The sequence below is a fragment of the Myxocyprinus asiaticus genome, chromosome 39, assembly GCF_019703515.2.
Source record: "Myxocyprinus asiaticus isolate MX2 ecotype Aquarium Trade chromosome 39, UBuf_Myxa_2, whole genome shotgun sequence".
Taxonomy (NCBI): domain Eukaryota; kingdom Metazoa; phylum Chordata; class Actinopteri; order Cypriniformes; family Catostomidae; genus Myxocyprinus; species Myxocyprinus asiaticus.
The window spans coordinates 3,903,999-3,927,755 of record NC_059382.1 but is presented as its reverse complement, the minus strand read 5'-3'; the positions used below and the strand labels follow the sequence as shown (position 1 = coordinate 3,927,755).

Genomic DNA, 23,757 nt, shown 5'->3' with positions numbered 1-23,757 from the left:
TAAGTGAGTAGTTGAGGAAGACCTGCAAAACACTCCCTTTACTACAGACTGACGACTTGTTGAAACGTTTAACATTTGGCATAACTCAAATCGTGTATTTGTGCATCCAAACACTTAGAGAGGGAGAGATTTAAAAGATTAAAAAGTCGCGCGCAATGAGACAAGCCCCGAGGCAGCCGCTTTTTACGCACGACACGATGTCCGGGACAAGGAAACAATCCAGCACCGACTCATCTGATTCAAACCCTTGGGATCGTTTGGGAAGCCCGACACTGTGGTCTCCCACCTCCCAGATTCCGCTGCAGCATGGGCTCTACGTGGATGCGGCATTTCCCATGCAGATTCAATCCGACGTGGTGTGGAAACGACCCAAGGTGAGCCAAAGTTACAGAAACCACCTAAAAAAAAAAAAAAAGCTATCGTAGAGGATAGATGATTGATGACAGAAAGTAACTATAAGAATGAGAAATTTGGTAAATGCTTACTTTTTTTTAATCAGTTTTACACCCCCCCCCCCCCCCCCCCCAAAAACAAAAAAAAAAAAATCGAGAAAAAAAGTGTAAAAATGGATAAAAAAAATATTTATATAACTCTCTAATGCACTGAACATTATAATGATATAAAAACATATTTAAATGCTCTTTTACTGTAAGATAGATATAAGATTAGCAGGTACTGTAATTAAATAGTCATTTAGCACTTTAGAGCGACTTACAGCACATAGGTTTGGTTCCCCTTGAACAACCTATTGTGTTTTGATCAAAGGAACAATGAAAAGTTTATACTGTTTGGAAAACCTTTTGGAGTTTAGCCCAGATCTTTAAGCATTATGCAACACCACCCTTATAAAGTCAAGATGCATGAAAAACGAGGGGGTGTTTGTTGTAGTTCGAAATGTCATGAGTGATTAGATTCAGTTGTGTTCCTCAACTGTTATGTTTCTATTTCAGCTCATCATCTTACACTCTTAAAGCATTTTCAGTGGTTGTTTTAGGTTCAGCACAGAACCTCCTTCTTATCAAATTCTTCTTTCTTGCCTTTATAGGGTTTTGAGTTGGCTATATTTATTATTATTATTATTATTATTATTATTATTACTCTTCCCTTTTCTCCACAATTTGGCATGCCCAGTTCCCAATGCGCTCTAGTTTCTCATGGTGGCGTAGTGACTCACCTCAATGCGGGTGGCGGAGGACGAATCTCAGTTGCCTCCGTGTCTGAGACCGTCAGTCCGCGCATCTTATCACGTGGCTTGTTGAGCGTGTTACCACAGAGACCTAGCGTGTGTGGAGGCTTCACGCTATTCTCCGTGGCATCCACACCCAACTCACCACAAGCCCCACCTAGAGCGAGAACCACATTATAGCGACCACGAAGAGGTTAACCCTACATGACTCTACCCACCCTATTGCCAATTGGTTGCTTAGGAAGCCTGACTGGAGTCATTCAGCATGCCCTGGATTCAAACTTGCGACTCCAGGTGTGGTAGTCAGCGTCCTTACTTGCTGAGCTATCCAGGCCCCTGGCTATAGTTTTTTTTCTTTATGGCGTAAAAAGTTCTGGATGTTACACAATATGTTCTTTAAAGCACCTGTACATAGATGTTTTTCTGCAGAACAAGAGAATTAAAAGTTCTCCAAAGGTTCATGTTGTTCCAAACCTGTATGGGTTTCTTTCTTCGGTGGAACGCAAATGAGATTTTAGGCAGAATGTTCACGCTGCACTGTTCCAGACAATGAAAGTGAATGGGGACTGGGGCAAAAACTGCAAAACTCCAAAACTGAGCTCCCTAAAATGTCATAAACGTGGTATGTACAGCTTATTTTATATTCCAAGACTTCTAAATTCACACGATACTCTAGCTTTGTGTGAGAAAGACCAAATATTTAAGCTGTCATTCACTTATAAATGTTCACACAAGTTTTGTTTCAAAATGGTGCGCGAAGACACAGATTATCAGTGAATAGTGATTTAAATTTCAGTCTGTTCTTTACATAAAGCTATTGTTTGGCTCCAGAAGAGTTTGAATATACAGTAGTCTTATAATACCTTATTTGATGTTTTTTTTTTTTCATCATTCTGGTGAATTCTGCTATACATTTCACCTTTTGTGTTCCATGGAAGAAAGAATGTCATACAGGTTTAAAATGACATGGAGGGCGAGTATGATTTTCATTTTTGGTGAACTGTTCTTTTTGAATGAGTCCCTGTTTTAAAATCATCCTCTCCTTGGTTTTCTCCATCTCTCTGCTCCAGGAGATCTGTCAGTTTCCTCAGTTTATCGTGGATGGAGCCACTCGAATGGACATCTGCCAGGGAGTTTTGAGTAAGATTTCAATACTGTAGACTTTAACAATAAGAGTTCAAACTGAGCAAAATACGAGTGCTGCAGGTTTTTTCAGGTTCTCATGTAACACACAGTTAGTGGTTTATGAAGATAGAATAGCTGTGGAGTAAAATAGAGTAAATTTCTCTAAGCATTTACAATTAGGATTATCAATTATAGCAGTGTTTCTCAACTGTTTTGGTTTCAGGACTCAGACTTACACTGAGCATCTAGTGGCGACCCAACACATATCAATTTGTTTATAATACAAAAATAAACAAAATGTCTCTATAGCTAATCAGACACCAAAATATATTAATATTACAATGAACAACATAGGCCCAACAATATGGAAAATCATATGAGATAGGCTTTATAGTTTATATAAACACATAAAGTGTTTGGTTTCTAAATTGTCTCTTGAATTTCGATGGTTCAGTGCTCTAAGCGGCCAATAATTCACTGCTGAAAACACATTGTGTTGATTTCAAATTATGTTTGTCCTTGCTTAGTTTTGTTCATTGTTTTCAAGGATGTGCATGTCACATGATCGGCCTAATCTGGCTAGCATCTATAAAGTGACAGATGAATTTGAGACAAATTGGTTTTATTTGGATTTTCTCATCTTGTTTAAAAGTTGATAAGTCAATTTATTTTACTATAATTTATTTTTCTATCATAACTATGTACGATTATATGGTTAGCATTGCATGATTTTTCCCTGCTGTTCACGACCCTAACTATGGAAGGCAGATCCTGCCATGAAATAAAAATAAAAGAGATAATTCTGACTTTATTTCTCACAATTGTAATTTATATCTCGCAATTGCGAGAAATTAAGTCAAAATTACGAGATTTAAAGTTGCAATTTCGTAAAATATACTAGCAAACAAAGTCTATAAAACCTAGTGAAAAAGTCTATAAAACATAATGATATAAACTAAATTGCGAGTTCATATCTCATAATTACGAGATGTCCCAATTGCAAGAAATCAAGTAAAAATTCAGAGAAATAAAGTAGAAATTGCAAAATATAAAGTCAAAATTGTGTGCAATAAACTTGCATATAAAGTCTATAAAACATTGCATTTGCGACTTTATATCTCGCATTTTAACTATTTCTTACAATTGCGATATAAAGTCACAATAGCATGATATAAGCTAAATTGCAAGTTCATATCTCGTAATTATGAGAAGTCACAATTGCAAGAAATAAAGTTCCGAAATATAAAGTTGCATTTGCTTGATATAGTCTCGCATATAGTCTATAAAACTTCGCAACTTTATCGCAACTTTATATCTCATAATTCAACTTTATTTCTCACAACTGCGAGATATAAAGTCGCAATTGCATGATATAAACGAAATTGCAAGTTAATTTCTTGCAATTACAAGAAGAACCAATTGCAAGAAATAAATTCAAAATTGCTAGAAATAAAGTCAAAATTGTGAAGTATAAAATCGCAATTGTATGATATAAACGCGCATATAAAGTCTTAAAAACCTCGCAATTGCAACTTCTGTATATCTTGCAATTCAATTTTATTTCTCACAATTGCGATATAAAGTCACAATTGTATGATATAAACTAAATTGTGAGTTCATATCTTGTAATTACGAGAAGTCGCAATTGCAAAAAAAATAGTCATAATTGCGAGAAATAAAGTCAGAATTGTAAAATATAAAGTTGCAAATATGTGATATAAACTTGTATACAAAGCCTATAAAACTAAGCAGTTGCAGCTATACCTTGCAATTCAGTTTTATTTATCACAATTGTGAGCTATAAAGTCACAATTGCTTGATATAAACTAAATTGCTAGTTCATATCTTGTAATTACGAGAAGTCGCTATTGCAAAAACGTAAAGTCACAATTGTGAGAAATAAAGTAAAAATTGTGAAATTGTCAGGGTTGTATGTGTTTTTGTTCATGTCTTTTACTTTGATAAATTTGTTCCATGCCATGTTTGTTACTGTTTCCTTGTCATGTGATCTTGTCATGTGTTTCCCATGTTCTTGTGTCTTGTCCCCATTGGTTCATTTTTTCATTGGGTTGTTAGCAGTCTAGTTATCTTGTTATCAGTTCTGTCTTGTCATTGGTTATCATTGTCATGTGTTCTCCCAAGTCCAAGTATTTAGCCCTCATGTTTGCCATTGTCCATTGTCAAGTATTGTGAATGTATCGTTGTTGATGTACAGCTTTCCATGTTAAGTTTATAGTCAAGTCATGTCAAGTCATGTCATGTCATGTCATGTCAAGTTAAGTTTAGTCAAGTCGTTTATGTTTGTTCTCATGCTTGGATTCATGTTTTGGAATACACCTTGTAAATAAACTGCAATTTGGGTTTGTCGCACTTCATCGTCTCTTCGTTTACCTTGTTGCCAGCCATCGTTACAGAATACTCGACCGACCAAGATGAACCCAGCAGTTCAGCTTCTTCGCCTATGCCAAGAAAACGTTTCCATTGAGGAATATGTGGAGAAATTTTGTGCTCTGGCCAACAGGGTCGATTTTAATGAGACTGCCCTCAAGGACTGTTTTTGCTTTGGACTGAATGAGCCAATCTCTTCCCTGATGCCAGGTGGTCAGAGTACCCACAGCCTGGCTCAGTATATCAACCTTGCCCTACTAATATGTGGTTCATCGTTCACTGTGGGAGAGGTGGCCGCCGAGCCAGAGTTCCACGTCATGGCCGCCGAGCCAGAGTCCCACGTCATGGTCGCTGAGCTTGCGCCACCTTCTGCCCTGGTGTGCTCCATGCCAAGTCACAGCCACGCCTGAGACTGCTCCATGCCATGTCACAGTCAAGCTTCAGTCTGCTCCATGCAATGTCTCAGGCTCACCTCTGGTCAATGAGCCAATGCCCAAGGCTGCCACGGTCAACGAGCCAACGCCCACGTCTGCCATGGCCAATGAACCAGCGTTGCAAGCCTCATCTGTCCCAGAGCCAGCATTGCAAACCTCGTCTGTTCCAGAGCCATCTCTCACTGGGTTATTTGAGTTGGAATTGGTTCCCGCCCTTGTGCCCACCCTGAGTTCTCCTGATCAGCCGGTTCTCCACAAGCCACTGGCTCTATCGTCGCCCTCTGAGATATCCCACACATGGAGAACTTTTGAACCTCTGACTCCACCTAGACCCTCCGAGCCCCGGACTCCGCCTTGGCCTGTCGATCCCTCGACATCACCTCGGCTCTACGTTCCCTCAGCTCCACTGCGGTCCTTCAGCCTGTCGGTTTTACCGGAGTCCCTCGTCCCTCCAGCTCCTCCTTGGTCTGTCGGTCACCTGGCTCTGCCTTGGCTCTCCGATCCTCTGGCTACGCCTCGTCTCTCCGATCCTTCAGCTCCACCGGGGACCTTCATCCCTATGGCTCCGCCTTGGTCCTCAGCCCCACTGGCTCCACCTCAGTCTTCCGATCCCCCAGCTCCGCCTTGCTCCTCGGAGCCTCTGGCGCCACCTTGGTCCTCCCTGCCTCCGGCTCCACCCTGGCCCTTCGAGTCTTCAGCTACTCTCCGGGTATCCAGTTCTCCATGGTTTCGCCCCTCGAGCCTCTCACAGGCGACAAAAACAAGACAGGACACCTGTGCAAGAGTTCGGCCACACAAATACCCGACACTTTAGACCGAAGTGACCGAACCTCAGCATAACACGAAGACAGCTCGCGACCCGGGCGCACAACGCGAGTGAGACTTGAGGCGCACCCGTGTTCATGAGACAGACAAACTATTGACGCGAGTGCATGCTGCTAATATGACATAAGCACGATACACCCACGTCAATAACAGAACAGACATGGAGCACGAGTGTCTGGATCCCGACACAGACCGAAACCGAACCAGACAGGAAGTCAGGATCCAGACACCGTGCTCCCAACATGAAAAAATACAGACCGAAGAGCGCACAGCAGGGAATACAACCGAAACCGATGCAAAGACGGTCCTGTCAAACCAAAACCCAGACTGACAGAGTGACAGGACCGTGACAGTTTCTTACAATTGTGAGATATGAAGTTGCAAAAGCATGATATAAACTAAATTGCAAGTTTATATCTCGTATTTACGAACTGTCGCAATTGCAATAAATGAAGTCTCAATTGTGAGAAATAAAGTCTAAATTGCAAAATATAAAGTCACAGTTGCATGATATAAACACATATAAAGTCTGTAAAACTTTGCAATTGTGACTTTATATCTAGCAATTGTGAGAAGATATAAAGTCGCAATTGTTTGATATAAACTAAATTGTGAGTTAATCTCTCATAATTACGAAAAGTCGCAATTACGAGGAGATATCATGCAGTTGCTACTTTATTTCAGGCACTTGTGAGAAATAAAGTCAGTATTGTGAGATATGATGTCACAATTAACTTTTTTTTTTACAAAATGTGCCAGGATCAAGGCACCATACCTATCAGAACAAACTTGCATTAAATGTCGGGTCGTGACCCACCATTTGAGAACCACTGATTTAAAACACATTTAAACATATTGTAATTCTCTCTCTTAGATGACTGCTGGTTCCTGTCAGCAGTGGCGTCTCTGTCGCTGTACCCTTCCCTTATGGATCGTGTCATTCCCTCGGGCCAAAGCTTCCAGCAGGGCTACAACGGCTCTTTCTTTTTTCGGGTTAGTGTCATGTTTTACAACACAATGTAAAGCGGTTGTAATAGTTATAATAGTGTAATGTGTCTGTGTCTCTGTTTGTAGTTCTGGCAGTACGGTGAGTGGATTAAGATACGAATCGACGACCGTTTGCCGACTCGTAATGGTCAGCTGATGTATCTGCGCTCCACCAACAAAGATGAGTTCTGGAGCGCATTACTAGAGAAAGCTTATGCAAAGTTAGTGCCAATTTACGAACTATACATTGGCCCTAAAAAGTGTTTGAAGTGTGTAATTTCTGTGCGATTAGCGGCACCAAAATCATCGTTTTCAAACAGGTTTCCCCAAACATTGCTTACTGCTCAGAAAAGTGAGTTTGAAAAGTTAGCTTTTGCATTCTTTCTTTCTTTCTTTCTTTCTTTCTTTCTTTCTTTCTTTCTCTCTCTCTTATGCAATGACATTTATACATTGTGTGGCGTAAGTGCCCAAATACTTTTCAGGGCCACTTTGCATGCACATAAATGGCTTTTTCTTTATTTGTTACTTATATCATCTTGACCTCATCTTTTTCTTTTCTCTTTTTCTGTCAGGCTGAATGGTGGTTATAATGGCCTGAATATGGGTTTCCCTCATGAGGCGATGGCGGATATGACTGGTGGCATCACGGAGGTTTTCGTGGTGTCGTTACTTCCTCGGGCACTGGGCTCCTTCCTGCAACCCCTGCTCCAGAAAGGGGCACTCATAAACTGTGGCAACTCTCAGGTTCTTGCTCTCGTCAAGTGTCTTTTTTATCCCTTGTGTTGTGTTCGTTTTGTGCTAACACATTTTGTGTACCCGTTCAAAAATGACCGGCCCACAAAATTGTTTATAATCATATTGCATATATTATCACAAAATATTGCATTAGATCTTTATATCTATTTCTTTTTAGTAATTATGACAGGTTTTGTACACCTTTTTTGAACATTTTTAAATATATACAGTACTGTGCAAAAGTTTTAGGCACTTGGGAAAAATGTTGCATAGTGAGGATGTCACAAATAATGCCATCAATATTTTTAATTTATCAATTAACATCATACAAAGTCCAGTAAGCATAAAAAAGCTACATCAATATTTGGTGTGACCACCTTTGCTTTCAAAACAGCACCAATTCTCCTAGGTACACCTGGTCACAGTTTTTCTTGGTTATTGGCAGATAGGATGTTTCAAGCTTCTTGGAGAATTCGCCTCAATTCGTCTCTGCTTCTGTCTCTTCATGTAATCCCAGACCGACTCTGTGTTACAGGGCTCCTTGTTCTTCTATTCTATTCTATTTACAAAAGGAATGTTTGGTAGTGTAAAATGTATATTTCCTACTGACACACTAAAGCTGAAGATATTAATATCCATCTTAAGACAAATGTTTTGGTAAAACATCTTTTATGCCTAAGACTTTTGCACAGTACTGTACGTATGTATATATATATATATATAATTATTATTTTTTTTTTATTATTATTTTTTTTGATTGATAGAAGGATTAATTGAACTGAGCCCCAGGCCAGTGGAGGGCACTCCCTGCGGAAAGAAAAATAAAATAATAATAATTACGTAATTAATAACCACTTTCTTGATCTGAACAAAATATGTGTCATTTTAAAGCCTAGAATCTGGACTTTACAATGTGTATAGCTGATCCTATCAATTTTTAAATAATGCTTTTTAATTTGCTGACAAATAAGAACTGTTTAGTTCTCATCATTTGCGAATTTGTTATCACAACAATTATATTCAGAGTTGGTAAACCATAAAAAAGATAAGATAGCTATGTGTTATATATCGTTGGAAATGTCTCAATTAGTAGAATGCAATGAGCTATTTTTTTCACTCAGAGGCCAAACTGCAGTGAGTATTAGTGTATGAAATTCCCACAGACACACACAAATATAAATAACTGGAGTGTCTTTGTGTCAAGTTTTTCCTTATTTATTCCCTAAACATACATATAACATAGACAATGACATATCGTAACTTATAGCAGACTATCTTGATTCAAATGAGCTCAAACACAACATGATATGAGAAGTAGATCTTGAAATATTCCTCAAATACTGTACATGGAAAGACGATGCACAAGAGGGCGCTCAACACACAGTGTGTGTGCGAATTTGTGTGTGTGTGTGTGTGTGTGTGTGTGCGTGCGTGCATGCACATGTCTAATCCATTCATTTCCAGTGGCCGGCCATTTTTGACCGGGAACACAACAAGCGTAAGAAAGATAAATAAAACCAATAAAATGTAAAGAAAATGGTCAAAAGTTCAAGTATCATAAAAGTAGTCATGCAACTTGTGTACTATATTTCAAGTCTTCTAAAGCCAAATGAAAATTTAAGTCCTTATTTGCTGCAAAAATTTTGTTTTTGTATATTTCACCTCACTATGACCCATGGAATTTGTATCCACAAGGTTGCCATTACATGTTTAGTCCTCGAGGGCACAATAGTAACAATTCGGTAGACTGACACTTGCAGGTTTGAACCTGCAACCTTTTGGCTAGCAGCCCAAATCTTTAACCACCCAGGCCAAAACGCCATCACTGGAACATTACTGGTGTAAAAGTGCACAAATCTTTTGCTTGTACATTTGCGTTCATGTTCCGCTTTTCTTTGTTGTGTTCTTGGTAAAAGGATGTTCTTAGACAATGGCATTTTGTTTTGACAGATTTTGTATCTACTTTAACCCTCTAGCACCACATACATTTTTTGTCTTCATTTTGAAAAGTACAGCATATCTATTTTTTTTATCATTTAAAAAACGAACAAACTTGCTTCTGATAAATGTTTTGTTAAAAAGTGTGCTTGTGGTCTCTTTCTGTAAAACTATCTATTTACATTGCCTGAAAAAATTGTGACACGTTCTCTGCTTGCCTGTGTTGTGTTCTTGGTAACAGGATCTCACCTGTGTTCTAGAAAAGTGGTATCTCTTTTGACAGATGTTGTTTTTCTGTAGGTGATATTGTTTTCTCCCTCTCCCTCCCTCTCTAGGGTCCTCTTGAAAAGAGTAATGAGTTTGGGATTTTGTTCAAACATGCCTATTCCGTGACAGGACTCGAGACGGTAAGATGTGGTTTGTACACTCTCCACCAGAGGGCGCCGTTAGTTTAAAATACAGAGTGTGTGTTCAGAATGGCAGACCACCTGTTTGATTGTCTTTTAGGTCTTTTAGATATACAGTATGTGGATACGGTAATGGTGTATGCTGGCATGAAATTTGGCATCTTCAGCTACATGCCCTCCAGTGTTTGGGAAGCTACTTTGTGTGTTTATGTATTTCAGATTCAAACTACCATTGGTCCAGTTGAACTGGTGCGGATTCGGAACCCTTGGGGCAATACTGAGTGGAAGGGACCCTGGAGTGATGAAAAAGGGTATTTTAAAGGGATAGTTCACCCAAAGGGATTTTAAAGGGATCTTGTTCACCCAAAAATGAAAATTCTCTCATCATTTACTCACCCTCATGCCATCCCAGATGTGTATGACTTTCTTTCTTCTACAGAACACAAATTAGGATTTTTAGAAGAATATCTCGGCTCTGCAGGTCCATACAATGTAATTGAATGGTGACCAGAACTTTGAAGCTCCAAAAATCAAATTAAAACACTGAAGTCTTATGGATTACTTTTATGCTGCCTTTATGTGCTTTTTGGATCTTCTAGGTTTTGGTCACCATTCACTTGCATTGTGAGGACCTAGCTGAGAAATTTTTTGTGAAAAAAGAAAAAAAGTCATGCATGCCTGGGATGGCATGAGGGTGAGAAAATGATGAGAGAATTTTCATTTTTTGGGTGAACTATCCCTTTAATGCACTATGTGTGTGTTTTTGTGTGTATTGATCAGTATATGCAGGCAGTATGCATGTGTATTTATGTGTGTGTGTGCGTGTGTATGCGTGTGTGTGTGTGTGTGTGTAGGATAGAGTGGCGTATGGTGAGCGCTGAAGAGCAGCTACGTGTGCAGAGAGTCCAGCAGGATGATGGGGAATTCTGGTGAGCCAGGTTATGCTATTTGCTGATTGGATGATGCATATTCAAACCCTTCTCTGATTGGTTTAGATAGACTGATGTTCTTTTCTGATTGGCTTCTCTCTCTCCTCTCATAAGGATGGCTCTATCTGACTTCCGACAAAACTTTGATATGATGGAGGTGTGTCACCTCAGCGATGACACGTTGAACATGGGTGGAGCCATAAAGCATCCCTGGCAATGCACAGCGCATCATGGAAAATGGATCCCTTTCCGAGGTGCATGACTAAATAGCCATGTCCTCATACACACACATGCAGTCACACACATATAGGAGAGACCAGGGCTTGTTGTCACACATTTTACTCTAGATAATATTTCTTAGGGTAGGTTTATTTTTGAAAGTCAGTTTCTCTGTGTAGCCTCATCCCTTAAAGTCACCGTTATTGCCCATGGAAAAAGATATAGTTCATTGAAGACATGTTGACCTTTTGTGACAACACGTCCCAATAGCGGGGCCAAGTTATCACAGTATATGGGGTAAGTTGTCACAGTGGAAACCTGCCATTAAACAGCCTATGAGCTTTTCAGCTTTTTAAACAATAAAACAATTACTGTATGAAGCTAGATAGGTAAAGTTTGTCAACATGATGTTGGCATTTTTCTCACAACAGACCAAAATATAACACTTTTTTCACTCTACATCTTGCCATTGCAGTCTTTAAGCACGATCATGATTTCAAGCTTGATTACACTTCCTAGTGCTTGATACATACTCGGAGCGCTAGATGGCGCTATAGGAAGTGTAATCGAGCTTAAAATCATGATTGCCAAGGAGACTGCTGTAAAGTTTTATCCTGAAAAAGGGTTATATTTTGGTCTGTTCTCAACCAAAACTGATAAGATGGCTTCAGAAGACATGGATTAAAACACTGGAGTTCTGCAGAAGAAAGAAAGTCATACACATCTGGGACGGCATGAGGGTGAGTAAATGATGAGAGAACTTTCTTTTTTGGGTGAATTATCCCCTTAATGTGTGTGTGTGTTTGTGTGTGCGTGCGTGTGTGTGTTTAGGGTCACCTCAGTTCAATCTGACCCTTTTGGAGGAGGACGATGACCCCAGTGACCCTGAGCTAACATGCTCGTTCCTGTTGGCACTCATGCAGAAACATACGCGTCAGAAGGGAATACTGCCTGTTGCTTTGCAGATATTCAAGGTAACCCACTTACACACGTGGTTGCACTGTCAAAACATTTTTGTCAGGTAACTATTCAAGTGCTTCTAGGTAAATTAACTGGTTTTATTTGAGTCAGAAATAGTATTTATATTATTGAATCAACCTTACAATATTATTTTACACAAATGAAAGCAATTTTAAAGGTAAGATTAGGCAGAAATAGCTCATTAAAGGGATAGTTCACCAAAAAAAATAAAAAATCTGTCATCGTTTACTCACACTCACATTGCAAAAATTGAATGGGTCTGATGCTTCTACTTTTAACTCCACCTGTGTGTGTGTGTGTGTGTGTGTGTGTGTGTGTGTGAAGGCCCGATCAGAGCATGATTACCTCTTCCCGCAGGATGCGTCTCAGCTCAGTCCAGTGCTCAGCAGTGTTAATGACATTGGTTATGTCCAACGGCGAGAGCTGGTGGTGCGCGGTCGCCTGGCACCAGGTCATTACATCATCATTCCCACAACATCAGAGACCAATCAGGCAGGAAAATTCCTCCTGAGAGTTCTAACGGAGAAAGGCAACCATACCATGTAAGAGACAAAAATCACAAATTAGATCTCTTTAAAATCTCAGTTGTTTCTCCTAGAAAGCAATGAGATAAAATAGAGATTATTGCATCAGTCTCATTTTTTTCCCTTGAGAAATAGACCCTTAAAGGGATAGTTCACCCAAAAATGAAGATTCTCTCATCATTTACTTACCCTCATACCATCCCAGATGTGCATGACTTACTTTCCTCAGCAGAACACAAATGAAGATTTTTAGAAGAATATTTCAGCTCTGTAGGTCCATACAATTCAAGTGAATGTTGATCTTTGTAGCTCCAAAAATCACATAAAGGAAACATAGAAGTAATCCATAAGACTGGTTTAATCTATATCTTCAGAGGTTATATAATATAATAGGTGTGAGTGAGAAACAGATCAGTCCTTTTTTTTTTCTTTTTTACTCTAAAATCACTTTACCTCTTACATCTGAAAGTCACATGTGGTGACTGTTTAGTTTCACTTTCACATCTGAAAGTGAAAGTTAAAGTGGAGATTTAGAGTGGGGAAAAAAGGACTAAAATATTGTTCTGTTTCTCACCCACACCTATATCGCTTCTGAAGACATGGATTTAACCACTGGAGACATATGGAATAATTCTATGTTTCCTTTATGTGATTTTTGGAGCTACAAATGTCTGATCACCATTCACGTGCATTGTATGGACCTACAGAGCTGAGATATTCTTATTATTTTATTTATTTATTTTTCCACAATTTGGAATGCCCAATTCCCAATGCACTCTAAGTCCTCATGTTGGCGTAGTGACTCCGGTGGTTGAAGACGAATCTCAGTTGCCTTCGCGTCTGACACCGTCAATCTCTTATCACGTGGCTTGTTGAGCACATTACCGTGGAGACCTAGTGTATGTGGAGGCTTCACGCTATTCTCTGCAGCATCCACGCACAACTCACCATGCACCCCACCTAGAGCAAGAACCACATTATAGTGACCACGAGGAGGTTACCCCATGTGACTCTACCTTCCCTAGCAACCGGGCCAATTGGTTGCTTAGGAAGCCTGACTGGAGTTACTGAGATATTTTTCTAAAAATCTTTATTTGTGTTCTGCTGAAGAAAGAAAGTCATACACATCTGGGTGAGTAAATGATGAGAGAATTTTCATTTTTGGGTGAACTATCCCTTTAATGTCTTAAACTGTGCTCAGATTTGCCAGTATGAAGTCTGCAATTGAAAGTCAGAGAAAGTCTCATCAAATTCTTCTAAGACTAAATTATCTGAGCTTTTCTATCCACATTAATTTTATATTCTCTTTCTGTATGTCAACAACAAGGAGAAATATCTGAAACAACAGTAACATTTGAGTTAAACATGACTGAGATCTCCAATAAGTCTCCTGAGATGTGAAAGAGCAACCCCTCATGGGAACTCTATGATAACATCCAGAAACTGCAAATTAATGCATTTTAATCGCCAATTGCTATTAACAAGACCATGTGTTTATTTCTAGATGAAATATGAATCTAGAGCCAGTTTTGTTTGATTTTAAGAGACTGCTCTTTATTGTAAAATCTGCTGAGTAAAAAGCACTTTTTGAAAACAAATGAAAACTAGAAAACTGTTTCTGCATGCATTTGCAGACCTGTTCAGAGACCTGCAGTAGATGCAAACACACCTACAGCGGTAAAACTGAGAAATTTATCTAGTTTCACTGCTTTAATCATTTATTCTTTTCACTGGCTCCATTTAATTCCTAATTTTGTATTATTTATGGATATTTGTGCGTATATAGCCGCTGTCTCCGCATCTCACAGGACTCTCGTCCACAAATGAGGCTAAAGATCTCTTCTTGAAACACTGCACCAAGGTAATATACAGTTTATATACAATTTATATGTTGCCGTTTGTGCATATAAACCCCAGTTCTCATAACTGTAATGCAAAAAACTAAAAACTAATTCTTATTACTGTAATGCAGAAAAAACAATGATGTATCATTTACATTTAGTATATGATATATATATATATATATATATATATATGTATATGAAGGGGAGACCGGGGCTTGTTGTCCCATGGGGAAGTTGTCACATAGGCTATATCTCATTTACGAAAAGATTTGGAGTCAAAAGTCCAGTTACATTTTTTTTTTCTCTAGCAGAGGTTTGTTTGTTGGTTCAAAAGCCTCAAAAGTACATTTTCACTGTCATCAGTTTTTTTATTATAGCTCTTGGGTAAACAAGCGAACATAATCAAAACACACTGACACACATTAAGTCATGGGTCAGCCATACTATAGAGGCAGATATTTACCAAAAGGTTTAAACATGTTCTTAGGACAAAGGTATTTTTTATTCTCCTTTTTATTTAGGATAAAGGTCAGTTCAAGGCATATTGGGGCAGGTTGTCATATATTTTAAATGTCATAAATGTTGGCCAAAAACCTTTTTAGATGTTTTTGTGTTATGTTATCTATTTCTGTTGTTTCATGAATAGTTTTTTTGCCTCATAATTGTTTCACATTTGAAATTTTGTTGATTAGTCAGGCTGTCATGATCCTGTTCTGTCTGCCCTTCGGTCTCTGTCTGTTTTCTGTTTGTGTGTGTTTGTCGTGTGTATGTGTAATTTTCTGTGTCTGTGTTTCTGTTAGCTGTGTGCTTTCCTGTCCCTGCCTCCTTGTTACCGTTGTCACTCTCCCTCATTTAATCCTTGTTATGTTAATTGCCTTCACCTGTTTCTCATGTGCCTTGCCGATATATTGCGCCCTCTTCCCTCTTGTATATGTCAGATCGCTTTGTTTCTAGTTGGTCTGTTCCACTCTTGTTCCTGTTCATGGTCGGTCTTAGTTATTACACTTTTTCTAGTTTTTGTTTTGATCTGTTTTCTCTCCCCTGTGAGAGTTTTGGTTACCTGTTCTGTTTTCAGTTGTTTTAATAAAATTATTTTTATTTTCACTGCATTTGGGTTCTCATTCTGTGACACAGGCTGTATAATAAGCAGTTTAATGTATATGTAGATTTATAAAGAAAGCTGTAGATTTTGTTTTGTTTAATGTTAACATAAAACCTAGACTGCTTGTTTAATGGCAAATTTTATTGCGACAGCTTGCCCCATATAGTGTGACAACATGCCTCGCTGTTGGGCAAGATGTCACAAAAGCTTAACGTGTGTTCAATGAACTGTATATTTGTTCCTGAGCAAAAATGGTGAAAATGTTTGCGGTTATGCAGAAATTGACTTTCAAAAATAAACTGACAGTGAGAAAAATTCACTGGAGTATAATGTGTGACAACTAGCCCCTCTGGCCCCTGTATGTGTATACGCATATGTAAGTACTCGTATATGAATTTAGGGTTTGTATATGTGTTGCTTGTAGGGGTCTCACTGCAGGCCACTTGATCTATATAACCTGCTGACTGAAGCCATTGCAAAAGGAGGTGAGAAAATATGTGTTCAAAATATAGTTTGTAGAACATATTAAATCAAAGTCTTCACGTCTGTTCTGCTTTTTTCTGCATTTGCATTATAATAAAAAAGGTGTTTGCAATTATAATGCAGTAATCGCTCAATCGCTTTTTAGAAGGTCTGTAAGCAGAACCTAAAGCTATACAGGAAGTGATGCCGTAACCAGTGAGGAATTAAATGTAATCATATTTTTTACTGTTTCGGCCAGTCTTTGCAGGTAGTGAGAAGAAACTGAGTTTGGAACACTGCAAGAGCTTCGTGGTGCTCATGGATGTATCCTGCATACTAAATCATGACAAGTGCTAAAAAAGAAACTGTTAATGAAACATGAGATGAAACATGCAGTGTGTTGAGGTCACGTGACAACAGTGTAGAATACTATTGTTTGAAATATTTAGCGTTGCATACTGCAAAATGTTTCACATAACATATTTTTAACCCCCCTGCACTGTTCATTACATGTCGACACTCTTACTGTTCTCATCAAATTTGTCTGGTTACAGTATACATTTTTCAGAAGAAATGTAATAACTTGTAACTATTGTAACTTAAAGGAATATTCCTGGTTCAGTACAAGTTAAACTCAATTGACAGCATTTCTGGCTTAATGTTGATTATCACAAAAAATTTAATAAAAAAAAAAAATAAAACATATTGGTTCCTGTGAGGCACTTACAATAGAAGTCAATGGGGGCCAATACGTAATGTTAAAAAACTCACTGTTTCAAAAGTATAGCCATAAGACAAACAATATCCATGTTAACATGATTTTAGTGTGATAAAATTGCTTAACCTTTTTTGTATAAAGTTATATACAATTTAACAACATTGCCATGATGACAGAATGCCATAAAACCTTAAAACAACTGTAAAAGGACAATTTACAGCTCAAATAATACATTACTTTTTACTAAATTATTCATGTGGACCTAAGTGCTTTTATCAAGTTATAAGTTTCACATTTCTGCCTTTAAACCCTCCAAAAATTGGCCCCATTCACATCTATTGTAAGTGCCTTTTTTTTTTAAAGAAAAGGAGGGACAGGGGGCGTGGGTAGCTTAGCGATTATTGATGCTGACTACCACCCCTGGAGTCGCGAGTTCGAATCCAGGGCGTGCTGAGTGACTTCAGCCAGTTCTCCTAAGCAACCAAACTGGCCCGGTTGCTAGGGAAGGTAGAGTCACATGGGGTAACCTCCTCGTGGTCGTGATTAGGGGTTCTCGCTCTCAATGAGGCGTGTGGTAAGTTGTGCGTGGATCGCGGAGAGTAGCATGAGCCTCCACATGCTGTGAGTCTCCATGGTGTCATGCACAACGAGTCACTGTCTCAGAAGTGGAGGCAACTGAGTCTTGTCCACCCGGATTGAGGTGAGTAACTGCGCCACCACGAGGACCTACTAAGTAGTGGGAATTGGGCATTCCAAATTGGGAGGGACAAGTCGAAACAATATTTTGTGGTAATCAACATTATGGCACAAGCACTGTCGATTGAGCTTAACTTGTATTGAACCCGGAATATTCCTTTCTTTAATGCAATAACCCTAAAGATATGCATTTCTTTAAATGAGCTGTAAATTACTAACACCATTAATTTTCATATAAAATGAATTCACATCACTACAGTAAAAAGCAAAACTACATTAAGCTGAAATATTAACAAATATAAATTATGTGTCATGCATTGGGGGAATCTACTGCAATTTGCAAAAAAAAAAGTAAATAACCAAAAAAATTCATTTATGACCAGCAGGTGGCTCCATTTATCCCCTTATTCCTGCCTGATATCTGTAACCTGTTGTAAAAAAGCTTAATTTCTAGATATTATCACAGGTTATGCACTTGGATATATATTTAGACATTATCAAAGACTATTATTTGTCAAAGTTTAGCATTTAAAAAAATGTGTGTGCGTACATGTGTGTGTTTTGGGGGGGGGGGGGGGGGTATTTTATGGTTTGTTTGAACAGAATGTGTAATATTTGGTGGAGTGTCACCTCTTTGGAATGTCACCTTAACTGCACCAATCAGAGTCAAGGAATGGGACACCTCAACTTGACAGAGTTCCTGGCATTGTGGGACAAACTCAGGAGATGGACAGTGAGGATATTTCTCTGTTTGGAGTATTTTAATGTATATTGTGTGTATTTTACTATGGTGAGGGTTCAAATGTGGGTTTTAGTCAGGAATAGTGATCTACAGATGGTAAGACCGATGTACAGCAACTAGATTACAAAACACTTTGGTGTCGTTTGTTGAGTAAACACAAAATCATTGCTTCACTTCTGACCCCAGTCACTCTCTCTCTCTCACAGAGAGAGAGAGAAAGAGATCTCCAGTGTCCACTAGCAAAAGGATGATAAAATGGGTGAAAAATCCTCATAGACTTGCATAAGGAGGGACTCGAGCCATTTCTAGAGACCGGAATATCAAGCCGGGTTTCAGTTTGCATTTTCTTTATGCAAATGTTGGGATGTGGCATAAAAAATGCTAAATGGAAAAATTAAGATGCAAATAAAAATACAAATAAATATAAATATAATGTGCACAAAAATATATATATATATTTGTGTATTTATTTTTCCAGAAGTGATGATAAATTCACAACTTGACTGAACAGTTTTTTTTTAATTTGGGCCTCTAAGTAACCAACTAGCAACCACCCAGAACACCCTAGCAACCACATAGCAAAACCATGACAACCACCAGTGATAACACCCTAGCTAGCATCATGCTGATGACCTTTGCATGGACAAACCCTACTCACATTTAAGGAAATGTAAAAATCTAGTTTTATTACTGCATTTAAGAGCAATTAGGGACACTGCATTCTTACATCTTTGCCTGTTTGTGTTTGTTTGCAGAGTATTTTTATGACATTCGACAAAAACAAGAATCAAGCGCTGGAGTATCAAGAAATCTCCCCAGCTTTATCAGCAGCAGGTGAAACCCATGATAACACACACACACACAAATGCAAGTATGAGCTTGCACGCACAGGCAAATGCACACATTGATGTAACAAATTATTTATTCAGAGTTAAAGGGATAGTTCCCCCAAAAATACAACTTCCCGCCTGGTCTCATGAAAGTTACGTGACTTTGAGGCATTTTTGCAAAAGACATCCACCGTTTTACTCGTGATTTGTGAAGTGAATAAAAGTCATTGTTGCTGTAGCGCTTCTAGTGTTCAAATCATACAACGAGCCTCATAAAAATCAAGGTATAGTAATGTGATTCTGTCAGATCAGGATGGAAAATTCTGTCATCATTTACTCACCCGCTTGTTGTTCCAAACCAATGTGACTTTCTTTCTTCCATGAAACACAAAAGTAGATGGTAGACAGCATGTTAGACTTAGTCACCATTTACTTTCATTGCATCTTTTTTCCATACAATGAAAGTGAATGGTGACTGAGACTGACTTTCTGCCTAACTAACATCTCCTTTTGTGTTCCACAGAAGCAAGAAAGTCATACGGATTTGGAACAACATGTGGGACAGATATAAAGGACAATTTCAGGCAATGATTTTGGACATTACTATTAAAGCAGTCTTTCCCACACACGTCAGTCTATGTGAACACACCCAGCTGTCAGAATGCGGCACAGAAGTCTGTTCATTCATGTGTTGTTTTCCTCTCATGCGAGTCCAGACACATTGAGAAGAATGTTGATGGAGGAGCTTGTATCGACTTTCACACACTGATCTGTTTGGTCTGTTTGCTCGTCTGCTCTGGTCTAGGCATAGAGGTGGATGAGTTCATACTGCAGCTGATCGGCCTGCGCTACACGGAGCCAGATATGACCGTCAGCTTTCCAGGATTCCTCTTCCTGCTCATGAAACTGTACAGCATGATGTGTAAGAAAACACAAGATCGAACACACAAATCAAACAGTTGTATATAGTGGCCCCAAAACATTTGGACACTTAAGCCACAGTTACAAGAATAGTCCACCCAAGAATGAAAATGTTGTCATCATTTACTCACCTTCATGTCTTTCCAAACTCTTATAACTTTCTTCTTCTTTGGAACACAAAAGGTACATTTTTGAAGAATATCCTGGTCACTCTTTTCCATATAATCAAAGTAAATGGGGACTGGGGCTGTCAAGCTCCAAAATGGCAAAAAAAGACCAAAATTGAAGTTATTATTCACTGGAAATCATCCCCATTCACTTTCATTATATGGAAATAAATAAAAAAATAAAAAAATAAAGAAATCACCTTTAGTGCTCTATGGAAAAATCGTTTGAGTTTGGAACAACATGAGGGTGAGTAAATGATGACAGAATTTTCATTATTGGTAAACTATCCCTTAAAAATGTATAATTGTCATTGCATTTTGATGTGACTGCATTTTGCACTGACACTTTTGTCGACTTGGTTAACTAGTACACTAAAAAAAAAAAAGTATTTTATTTTTTTTAAAGGCTTTTTTTAGATGCAAAATTGTTTTTTGTGGTGGAAATGATGCCACAACAGAGACAGGTGTAATTTTTTAAAAATAGATAAAAAATCATTTTCACACAATTAATATTGAAATGGTTTGTTTATTTCATGCTTTGTTTAGATGATCATCAGGGGCGTAGCAGTTATTTTAAAAGTGGGGGGGACACAGCTGTCAGTAGGTGGCTCTCACTGACCCAACACTTACAGTGCAGTATTAATATATTACAGTATATATTAATATACAAGTATGATATAAGCATTATATTAATATATACATATTATTTACTTTTAATATTTGTTGTATTTTAAATATTCAAGTACTGCAACATAATTGCAAAATTTTGCAAAATTATCTGCAAAAATAAAGGGCATCTTGTGGAGCACATGCTTCCACACGCTATGACAATAAAAGAGCAAAAGCTGGTCCTGAATTAATTATTTAATCAATTACAATAATGACAATTGAGCAAAATTTTCTTTTTTACTCTGTGCTTGTGCATTGTGGGATTTAAATGTATCCATGTGGCTCGAGTGTTTTGACTGCGTTCACCAAAATTCGTGCAGATTAATTTAATGATTCAGTGACCATTTCTGGTGATGCCAGAAGGTGGTGACAAATGAGTGTCTTGTGTGAAATGAGTTAGTCACTGAATCAACGATCAAAAGAACATTTTAATCCTTTAAAATGTGTGTCTACAGACCTACAAAGAGACTTTAGCAGAGGTTTTAAGCACTATAAGAACAAAGCAAATCTATAATTTCCCTACAGTTTGTGAGCTGCTGAGCATGACTTTTATCAAAAGACAATAATAATAGTCTTATAATAATTATAATGAGTTTCAATAACGTCCGTACATTTTCATGTATAAAAAAGCGTGTCTGCATATCTATTGACTTCAGTAAAATGCCTAAGTGATCTAAGAACACAGCAGATCAATCTTTTATCCTACAGTTTGTTGACTACACACTAACACAGAGGTAAAAAACAGGAGCTGATATTAAAAATAGCTTTACATATTTAACACAGATCTAGTAATCTGCTTAAATTGGCAAAAACAACCGATCAAACTACTACCTCACAAACATAATGTAAAAAGCATAAATTAATGAAGACTCATGCGCTGATATAAACTCCACTTACAATGTGTGCTTAAAAGAAGGATCAGAATCAGAATGAGCTTTATTGCCAAGTATGCTTACACATACAAGGAATTAGTCTTGGTGACAGAAGCTTCCAGTACACAACAATACAGTAACAAGACAGAGATAATAATAAAAAAATAGAATAAAAATAAAAAGCGAATAGAAAATATAAGTATATATAGAAATACACAATAAGACAATATATTTATAGGATTGTTCTTTGTTTTTTTCCTGCAGTGCATTTCACATAATGCTGCTAATCAAGAATGATATGCCGATAAATAACTCTCATTTGTGTGTTCCTCATCTCTAGATTATTTTTATTTATTTTTTTCTCCCCAATTTGGCATGCCCAATTCCCAGTGCGCTCTAAGTCCTCGTGGTGGTGTAGTGACTCGCCTCAATCCGGGTGGTGGAGGACGAATCTCAGTTGCCTCCTGAGACCATCAATCCGCGCATCTTATCACGTGGCTTGTTGAGCGTGTTACCGTGGAGACCTAGTGCGTGTGGAGGCTTCACACTATTCTCTGTGGCATCCATGCACAACTCAACGCGCCCCACCGAGAGCGAGAACCACATTATAATGACCACGAGTAGGTTAACCCAACGTGATTCTACCCACCCTAGCAACCGGGCCAACTGGTTGCTTAGGAAGCCTGACTGGAGTCACTCAGCACGCCCTGGATTCAGACTTGCGACTCCAGGTGTGGTAGTTGGCATCTTTACTTGCTGAGCTACCCAGGCCCGACTCATCTCTAGATTATTAATTTAGATCAACATCATGCCGATAAAAAAAATGGATAAATGAGCATTGTTGAAAGCAACTTTATAAAAACAATCGGAGCCACACTGATTAGACCGTCTGACTGACGGCATAATACTTAAGGGTTGTTTCGGCTCATGAAACTCACCTGTGATTAGCTGGATGGTCGCTCAATCAACCCAAAGTAACAAAATGCAAAGCATACTGTATACAAATCCACCATTTGGACTCAGTATGGGTTTAGCTTGGAAAAGTGTGGGGGACAAAAATCACCTTTTTAAAGAGTGCCCCCCGTGGCTGCTACGCCTTTGATGATCATAGTTTTAAACCTGTAATAATTTGTATTTTTATAATGGATTCCTATAGTCTAGTTTAATATTGAAAATCTGGGTCTGGGACAAGGCTAAAACAGTCAAATCTATACATAAAAGGCATTTGAAAAGTACCAGAAAGAAATGAAGGTGGCCTGCTAAATAGCATCCAATTCAGTTTTAATAAGACCTTTATATAACAACAAGAAAAAAGCTGAAATCTGTTAGTTTATAATAAAAATCAACCCCTGGCACATGTAAATCCCTGAAGTTTAAGAAACACGCGTATACTCTATATGTTTGTGTTTGTTCATTTTTCAGGGAAGTTTCAGTCCTTTGATGTGGCAGGAATGGGAATGATTTCAGTAAACTGCAGACAGGTAAAAGCATAAAACACATAAGAATTCGAGCCCTACACACACACTCATACACACTCACACACACTTAATATTTCTTCTTCTAAACCTCTTTGATGTGTGCATCCCATCTGATCAAACCTATATAAATCTTCCTTCCTATCTTTATTCATCATGACTGATATTTATTATATAAGTGTAAAACTTGATTGACTGTGCACAAATGAATATTTATGTATTTTACCTCTTCCTATTGATTCATAGTTCCTTCATATGACCATGTACAACTGATTTCAGACCAGCTGTGGGACCCCTGCAGGGAACAACACTACATTCTTTAGTTTTAGTCCTGGATGCTGATTGGTCAATACATTGTTACAGATATACTAAAATACATAATATAGTAGCAGCTAAGATGCAAAACACCTGTAAAGGACTCATGGAGGCCAACTATTATTCTTAGTTTATATTTCAGGTACTATATATTCTAGCAGAAGCATGGCACTTTATGAGTTTGCTGAATAAAATGACATTTCAATTATAATATGTGTCCTTAATGTTTTTATTATGAAGAAACCATATTTTAAATCAATAAGGCA

The 23,757-nt window shown here is 38.2% G+C and overlaps 1 protein-coding gene across 1 annotated transcript; it reads left to right on the top strand.

Moving 5' to 3' along the window:
• The first annotated feature begins 25 nt into the window (after positions 1–25).
• On the top strand, positions 26–23,702 carry zgc:85932 (uncharacterized protein LOC405875 homolog). Its single transcript, XM_051679228.1, has 20 exons — positions 26–374; positions 2,257–2,326; positions 6,833–6,951; positions 7,033–7,166; positions 7,518–7,689; positions 9,954–10,025; positions 10,245–10,336; positions 10,880–10,954; positions 11,069–11,208; positions 12,005–12,147; positions 12,479–12,696; positions 14,313–14,355; positions 14,465–14,539; positions 16,049–16,109; positions 16,346–16,410; positions 18,165–18,233; positions 18,998–19,076; positions 19,878–19,994; positions 23,124–23,182; positions 23,423–23,702. The coding sequence occupies exons 1-20, from the start codon at positions 156–158 to the stop codon at positions 23,447–23,449; spliced, it is 2,049 nt and encodes a 682-aa protein (XP_051535188.1). The 5' UTR covers positions 26–155; the 3' UTR covers positions 23,450–23,702.
• The last annotated feature ends 55 nt before the right edge of the window (positions 23,703–23,757 follow it).

Bases quoted from the DNA above. Each gene is read 5' to 3' on its own strand.
- zgc:85932 (XM_051679228.1), top strand. From the start codon at position 156: ATGAGACAAGCCCCGAGGCAGCCGCTTTTTACGCACGACACGATGTCC. The intron at 10,337-10,879 runs GTATTTTAAAGG...GTGTGTGTGTAG, and splicing joins CCCTGGAGTGATGAAAAAGG to GATAGAGTGGCGTATGGTGA. The intron at 11,209-12,004 runs GTGCATGACTAA...GTGTGTGTTTAG, and splicing joins AAAATGGATCCCTTTCCGAG to GGTCACCTCAGTTCAATCTG.